Genomic DNA, 8911 nt, shown 5'->3' with positions numbered 1-8911 from the left:
TTTCCTGAAGGTATTCTCTTCCTTAAAAAACTCCATTAAGCCATTTAAAAACAAATGTAGTTTGAATATCAGTGCCAATTTTAATGCTTAAGGGGCATCCCAGCTATACAAAGTGGACTTTGATTTGAGTGTATCTTAAATATTACTGGCCACAGACCATTCTTTGGCCTGGCATCTAGGTTTCATCATCATTTAAACGAGTAATAATGAGTTTTAATTTCCATAAAGATCCCTCTGCTTAGCTTATAAGGAGCACACTTTAGTGTGTACAAAAATAATGTAAATTTGAAGAACCTTTGTTCTTGCCACAGGGGTAACGAGTGTCTGTAATACAATGGGGCCCTAAATCTCATGCAGGATTTTTATGCTACTTTGGTAACACTCATGCATCAACTACTTACCTTGTTTTGTAAAGCAACCATGATGCATCTGAAACAATGGAAAAGTTTCAGACCAGCCTCACAGAAAGGCTTTCTGTATTTACAGTGGTTTACGAAAGTTCTGCATATAACACGGACCAAAACAAAACTCAGCTCTTAGCAAAATGTCTTCTCCAATAATTTCTGCTTTCAAGTAGACAGCAGAGTCATGGATTTTTTGTTGTTTTTTGGGTTTTGTTTGGTTGGTTGGTAGGTCTTTATTGCAGGAGTGTTTTTTAAGATATATTTTTTCTTTTTTTCTGACTGCTCATGCAAAGGAAAGAAAAAATGTTTTATGTCCTTTCATTGCTGAGGCTTTGTATGTGTGATCAATACCTTCACAGTGAACCAAGGAACTGGGAGACTAAAGTTATCCCTTAGGTACCTATTTCAACTAGACATGGGAAAGGCCGTACAGCCATACTTTGAAAGCAATGAGTCCCTTGGGCCTCCTCCTATTTTACTGAGATTCCTTGTGAGCCTGTCCAAGCCTGCTTGAAGGGATTCCCAGTTCCTCAGCTCTGCCAGCAAAGGATTGCTTCCAGAGATTATCCCCTCCCTGATACCAATGCTCCACACCCAGAAGGACCGGTAAATACAACTCATCTTGCCTATTAAATCAAAACAACACAGAAGAACTTGAGCTCTTCTACTTGGATCTACACAGGCATCTCTTTGGGGGAGAAGGTGGAGGGAAGGGAAGGAGAAAAAAATCCATTCTAAAACAAACATTTGAAACAATATTTAGCCTGTGGACTAAGCATCCTGCAATGCCCAGGACAGACTGGGGAATTAGGGGATGGAAACAGTTGTCTTGAACAAACCTGTGAAGCAGCAGTCCTTACCTCTGTTCAGAAGACCTTTATATGATTCTCCTCTGGAAAAAAAAAATCCAAGTAATTTGCAGAAATTAGCTTAGATGTCATTAAAGGACTCAGATAATGTTCCATATTTACATAGAAGCCACCAGTTCCAGGTGCTACCAAATGAAGATACAAAATTTTTTGATGCTAATATCAACCTGAGAAGTTTAGATGGGCCAGTTCACTGGAGACTGCAATGCACTGTGGCTTCTAGTATTGCTTTTGTGGGCTATGAGTCCTCTTGCCTAGATTTCAGTTCAATCCTAAGCAGCCTTCTGGTGATCCAGAGTAAGGATCAATACCTCGTGTCTCACTTTCCCCAACTTCTGAGTCTTCTCTCCTCATCCCCTCGTTACCTACTTGTCTTTTAAACTCTCACGTAGTTCACCAATCTTCAGTCTTTTGACTATTCAATAGTCTACTGTAAAACACCAATGTAGAAATTTTGTTTCCTGCAAAAAAGGCCAAGAGTCACAGAGTTTGTACACAAAGACACTTTAATGCAAATCAAATAGTACTGTTTCATTCTAAGGTGCTCCACATTCTCAAACACCCAACACTGAGCTTCCCAGTTTTACTATTCCATTGAGAAATTCACTTTTAGTCTAAAGAGCAGAAATTTTAAAAGACAACTCTTTAATTTTTACTCTTTTTTATTTAATCAATACAATTTTTCAATACCAACTGTTAAATCTTTATGAGCAACGGGAGCATATTCTGCAAATTTGTTGATCACTATATAGTACAACCTCAAAACTCTTATCCAAAACCCATGTATTCCAAAATTAGGTTTCCTCCCTCAACATGCAACATTTGAATAAAAAAGTCCTGACTTACTCCAAAAAAATCCACTATGCAGTTATATAAACTCAGATCTTTTGACAACCCCTCTGGCTTATGAAGACACAGGTTTATATAAAGAAGCTTCAAAAGAAAATGAAAAATGAATATTATTTTGCTGAAATTTCCAAAGGATTCTAACAATTCCATTACCATAGCAGTACATATACATAAAGACACTGTGTCCAGTAATATATTATTTCTGAAGGACTATAAGGACTTCTGCAAAAGGCTGTGGCGTGTTATATTGTGACTATATCAGAAACTACTGTGCAGCCATTCCAGTTTATTTAAGCCTTCATAATTAGGAAAGTATCTCTGTTGAAATTATATTTATTAAAAAAAATAAATCTTACTTTAGATTACTAAAAAAAGTGCACATTATGTAAGTGCAGGCTCCATTTCACCATTTCTACTCCTTGTTTGTTCTACATTTTACTTCCAATTCCCAGTTTTTCATAATATGCTGCAAGGCTTGGACTGCAGAAACAAAGGCTATATTTGCCTTTAATCAAAATACCAGTTTTAAAGATGTTTTCATATGACCAACACATTTCAGGCAATCTCAAGTATTTCAAAACATTCTTTATCATCCTACAGAATCAAAAACTCCACCACTAAGTCGGGGCCTTTAAAAAATAATCTGAAAAGAGTACACGCAGTACTTCAAGAAAGCAGAGCAGCTATAAAGTTGAAAATGGCAACATAGACGTTTTAAACATTAAAAAAATCCTCCTACATTCCGCATGAGGCCTCTGGACACAAAGACATTGTGCATTTAACATGGTTTTGTAGCCCCATATTTGTAAGTGGAGAGGCAAATTTTCAGAAGGATTTCTTATTTAGCTAACAGAAAAAGAAATCACATTGTAAATGCAGTGCTGTTGCTGCCTTGATTCTCTCATATCATGGCAAGTACCAAACTTCTTGTCCTTGCTTACAAGGTTCATGTTTATACTCAGTGTCGTTGTTGATGACTGATATATGTTGGCTGGTTTTAAAATAAGTAACTTGGGAAGATTGATAAAGAAGTACAGAGCTCTGATTTGTTGTGGATATACTGTTTCACTTTACAGAGGAATGTGTCATCTTCACTCACAGCCAGTGAAAAATATTTTAACTCAACCGAAAGCATGGAATTGCATGATATTGTGATGAGGAGTTTCACAATTCCTACAAAAATTTAAATCATTATGCCCAAACCCAGCAGGAGGAACACAACTTGTGCACATCTTCCATCCACACTCAGTCAAAATTCACGGGTAAATCCTGCATCCATCTCTGGAGAACATCTTGAGGGCCAGATGAAGAGAGAGCAGGTAAAAGCTAAGGTGCAATGCCTGGTGTGCAGTTTCTCTGTGCACTGTGAGCAGTGTAGGAGAGAGGATGTCTCCCTGAAGCTGCATGCAGAACTGCTGAAGGACAGAGCAGAAGTTGTTCCAGCCATCAGTCTCCTCCAGGACTTACCCACCCCAAGGCTGGGCTGTTGTAGCCTGGGGAATGGCTCTGCTGGGCAGAGGTGGAAGATTATTTCCAGTGTATCCAGAGGAAGCACCTCAGCTTGGAGCTGCAAAGAATTCTTCCTTACCTTGGCTATTTGATGCAAAAGATAATGGTACCAGGCAGCTGACTGCTGACAGGGAGCTGTGTTACCAGTCACTCTCTCCTCAGAGGGAAAGAACAAAAAATGACTCCACATCAGACTATTACAGATACTAATACTTTTTGTCAAAAGCAGGAACACACAGATTCTACAAAATACTGTCTAGACACTGGAGCACACTGACTAAAAGAAATCATTTGAGTACAGGCTTAATAAGGCAGGGTAAAAAAATCTACCACCTTACAGCTAACAACACTTGGAAAATGAGTCTGCTGTGTGTGATTTCAGTGATGTCTGAGGGAGACAAAGCTCGTTATGTTCATGTTTTTCATACTTTCAGTCAAACAGATTGCTGAATAATCATGTTCTCTTTATTCTAATGGGTGAGGAAACTATTATACAGAAGGTGTTTCCATATGTTGCAGTTAATAAAGGCAATTCTTACTAATAAGAGTAGGTTGTCTCCATTCAGCTATCTGATAAAAAGCCCTCCTGTTTAGAGGAAAATGCAGATCCAGTGCCTAGAAGACTTCTAGAGCTGCACATTTCAATGGCTACTGGAAAGTACTGTAGGTAGATGAATCCCAGGTCTTCTCCAACTGAATCTGAATCAATGACATTCACTAAAATGTTCAGGGCACTAGGAGCAAGCACTCCATGTCATCAACCTCTCCTTGTATCCATCCTTTTCTTGCTGGTGAAGGACAGTGGACAAGACCTGGATCCATCATTATGGAAAATCATCAGCAAGTCCCTTCAAGAGGTCAGAGTGTTTTCTTCTTTGAGGAAGCATCTGGGTAATTGTCTTAGGAGCTCAAAAAATCCTGCATGGAGAGTATGGCTAGTTTTAGGCTGAGATCACAGATGCTATTTTAGACTGAAACAATAAAATGCATGGGGGAAAATAATTTTTGGGGGATCACCCAGAAGCATGAGATGTCACTTACATCCTTGTCTTTCTAACCAAAAAGCTGGGTGCATGCCCACAACTGGATGAAAACCTCACATCTGTACTATGCTGTTGGAGCTATCTGGTAAACAGAGAGAAAAAAAAAAGTCTTGAAGCTCATCTCAGTTTGCTATGATGTGTTCAGTGTCTGACCACATCTTTAAAGCCATATGGAATCCAATCCTGTTGAAGGACAACTTGCCTCAGATGATTGATATATCCCAACTAGGTTCACACAGCAGTGCTCCACACTGGATTTCTCTGGATTTCAAAGTAGGGCAGAGATTGTTCACCTGTAAGTACCTGAGTAGAAATAAAAGACCTGCCTCTGTTGCCATTCCCACCTTCAGGGAGACTGACAGTTTCCTACAAGAAGTTACAAAAGGCACATCATCTCTCCATGGTAAGTATCCACCTGTAGCCTTACATTTATGAATTCAAAACATTCTGCAAGACCTCTTTATCCAGACATATAAACATGTAGAAATTATTTTGTGGAGAGACATTACTAATAGGAAATAAACTGTTTCTACATGTCTTCTGGGAATGGTGTTCTGCTGGTTTTCACTATTCAGAATAGGCTTCAAGAAATGTAAAAAATACCCAAAGAAAGAGGCAGATGTTTTCAAATACAGAGACAATGGGACCAGTTCCTACACATGCACCTAGTCTGGCTGGATATTTACTGTCACACATCATACTTTCCAGGATTTAAACACACTTAATATGGCCAACATTTTAAAAATTGGACACTAATGATGGACATTTCCGAATTCAGTCTGAGTTTCAGAACTGCTGAACAATACCTTGTCCTTGTGGACATTCAGTATAGAAAATCAAACCCAAGGTGACTCAAGCCAATACTGAAAAATAAGAACACTCCAAGTTTGCAGTTCTGTTTGAAAATGCAACACCACAAGGCTAAATCCCATTTTAAAGACACTGTAATGATTTTGAAAGCTGCATATGTTTTGTTGAGCTGCAAGAAGGCATAGACAAATGTGATGGGTGGACTCTGCATCCATTCAGTGGGACCAGTGCAAACAGCCCCTCCCTGACCAGCCAACACCGTTGTCTGGGAACAGAGGGAATCCAGGATAGGCCTGTACAGTGAACCAGAAGTAGCCCTGGCAGAGATGAGGGAAAACAAGGGCTGCTGTTGGATCCTGCCCAGAACACAGAACCCGGCCACAATATGTCCACGCAATGTTTCTGTCACAGAGATGTGGGAAGTCCTGTTACGTCTGGATTCACAATTAGACATGATTTTGACATTATTATGGTGCTGATGCTGTTATATCTTCAGTGTATGATGGGTCCTGGCTCTGTTGGGGCCTGCCTATTGTTCATGAGAGATTTTGTCTTTGCAATGATCGGAGAACAAGGTGTTCTGGAAGCTCTTTTCAGCTGTGACCTGGTGAACTTCTTACGGATTTTTCTGTAAGGAGGGAAGGAGGAAAGGAGGGGAGGAAGAGAGAGACAACAGAAGAGATAAATCTCAGTCTTTAACAGAAGACTGCACAAGAGCCAATAACAAACATAACAAATACTCTTACCAGAGCAGGGAGGCTTGTTCATGGAAAAGAGACTTGCAGTCAACAAGAGTCAGCCCTGTCCAGCAACTGATGATTCAGAGTTGTCTGATAATGGTTCATCGAAAAGTGAATTGGTGTTAGATAATACTTGAATAATAATATTTGATTAAATGAAATCTTGGGCCAGAATGCCCAGGTAGTGAACCCTCACATGTGATATCGGTAGTGGAATGAAGGACCACAGAAGAAAGGACCATGTTAGCACCCAATGAACGTGCTGCCTCTGTAAAAGTGGGAGCAATTGTTGTTATTTACACTGTACCACTTCGACAGATAACACACGACCCAGAGCTCTGGGCATTTTTACTAGGGCCATTCAGGTGCAGTAAATTCATTTTCACCTTTGACTTTCAGCTGATAAATGAAACATATTAACTCCAGGTAGCCGTGTTGTTTGTATTGTAATCCTAACTATCCAAGGATAGTTAATTTTGAAGCATAAATACTTGCTATGTTTCAACTGCTCTGTCTCTTTACTAGTCTAAGTCAATAACCACAATGCTGAGGGTATCCAGAGTATGGTATCAGAAAAGGTACACACAGAGTATGCCAAGAACCATCTTCATTGGCAGAGACCTGAACATTAGATGCTGCTGGAAAATGACCTATTTTCTGAATTTACTGAAGAATCCCAGCCTTTGTTTCGGTAGTTTTACAAATTATAGTTACTTTGAGCTTATGGAAATGAATTAAAGCAAACTGAGGCCTCTAATACTTAATGAGACCAGGCTTTCTAATTCAAACTTTTTGACTTGAAAATGTGACCTACAAACTACAGGGTGATGAGGTGCCTACCTGTATCAAGTTCTGAGATGGTAAATCAAGGAGTGTTTTTTCCCTTTCATCTAAGTGGGCTGTTACCTCTGAAACTGAAAAATGGTGGCACATGACATTGAAAATACATGATCAGCTGTAAATAAATTCTATTGAATTCTAAAATAGCGATTGGTATATTAAATTTCAAACTTTAGTTTGTTACTAGTTAGTTACAGGTTGAGTGGTCCCCAGGGATGTGAGCTTCCATGTTAACCGGGCCACAGAAGAGAACATAAGGGGGAAAAAAAACAAACATGCAAAAAGCAGAAGAATATACTCTGCTATTAGAAGTTAAAGGGAGCCGGAAAAATACATCTGTTTTGGTTAATATATTTCAAAGGTTCAGAGATGTATTCCGTTTTGAAAGAAGGATATCTTCATGTCCTGGAATACCAAATTAGGCTTTAGCACTATTCAGCAATAAGCAAAACAGAAGAAAAGAAGAGGAATCACCAGAAAGTTCGGTTTCAGCTTTTCACCCAATGCCACTGAGGAAAAAAAAATTTATTGCTTGAGTATTTGCTTTATATGGTCATCCTAAATTAGGCAAAAAAAGATATTTAATTGATTGCAAAGATACTGCATATCTTCCAGAATGGTAAAAGCATAGAAATGTAATCTTAGACTGGCAGAAATGTGTCTATCTAAAATAATGAGATAGCCAGGCTTTATGAATTCATGTGAATAGACAATAGCTATCACCCACACTGATCACTGTGGTAGTGTGTTGCTAAGTTTCTTGTGTTATTCCCCCAATTTATGTATTGTTCTCCCCTATTATGTGTAAAATGGTTTCGTTCCCCCAGTTCTTCCCGCCACTGCTAGCCTGTCAGCTAAGTTGCTATAGCAACTGCTATTCATAGTTGCCAATATGTAATTGCTTCTCCCCTGGTTTCCCTTATAAGTGAAAGTTGTTTCCTCCCTGTCCAGTCAATCACTCCCTTCCTCCTCCCAGGTTTCGAGAACCTTCTCCTCTCTAGAGATGGTGGTTGGCTGGGGCCCCAGGACACCTCCTTTACCTTTTGATTATTGGTCTCCATGGAGTGTCAGTTCTGTGAAGTTCATCCCCTCACCTTTCCTGATTGGCTCTGTCTGTACCCACCCCCTTGCTTTATAATCCTGTTTTCACCCCCTATGAAAAAAAAACTTTTTCCCGGATGGTTTCCCGGTGTTTGGATGCGGCATCACCGTCAATAAACCGATGTTTAACCCCCGGGAAATGGTCAGTTCCGTTCCTCTCATATACCAGCGAGGTACGCCAGTCCGCAGCCAGCACAGCCCGAGGCCATCAGGCTCCGAAGGGTGCTGGCCAGGAATTGCAGAGGGGCGTCGGCCTTTCGCCCTCAGCTAGTCGGACTCTAAACTTCGGGCCACATACGCTCTCCTCTGCAGATCACTAAGGGGGACCATCTCCACAAAACCTTACAGAAGTATTTGTTTGCAAAACTTTATCTTTGTTTACAGAATGTGGTCATTAATCATTTGAGAAGTGCAAGGTTGAAGTAATATCAGATCATTGCTTACCCTACTGAATTTTTAATAAGGCAACTTTATAAACTGCCTAGAGGTTCCTGCTTATGAAAGTAATTTGCAGCTGACACTACATGTAAGGACAGTAAAGGATTTGAGATTACTGTCCATACAAAATAATGACTAATTGTAAAGTAAAAGATACAGGTATTCCCATTACCACTAGTTCAAAACCAACACAAAGAAAGGCAGAACAAAAAGGTCATTACATTATTAGATCAAGCAAGCCACAAACAGAGTAAACTTCTCACTGAGTATAAAAGAAACTAGCTCTATATACTGTCAGAAAAAAACTA

The 8911-nt window shown here is 39.6% G+C and overlaps 1 protein-coding gene across 6 annotated transcripts in view; it reads right to left on the bottom strand.

The window, feature by feature from the left end:
* Window positions 1-1755: 1755 nt before the first annotated feature.
* Window positions 1756-8911, bottom strand: part of MTA3 (metastasis associated 1 family member 3) — a 139310-nt gene continuing 132154 nt past the window's right edge. For all 6 annotated transcript variants that reach the window (XM_074537164.1, XM_074537165.1, XM_074537163.1 and 3 more), the window contains one exon: window positions 1756-6112. In XM_074537164.1, the coding sequence (XP_074393265.1) occupies window positions 5977-6112 (136 nt within the window). In that variant the 3' untranslated portion in view covers window positions 1756-5976. The remainder of the gene's footprint in view (window positions 6113-8911) is intronic.

Source organism: Zonotrichia albicollis, chromosome 3 (genome assembly GCF_047830755.1).
Source record: "Zonotrichia albicollis isolate bZonAlb1 chromosome 3, bZonAlb1.hap1, whole genome shotgun sequence".
Taxonomy (NCBI): Eukaryota; Metazoa; Chordata; class Aves; order Passeriformes; family Passerellidae; genus Zonotrichia; species Zonotrichia albicollis.
This window is presented reverse-complemented; position numbering and strand designations above follow the sequence as displayed.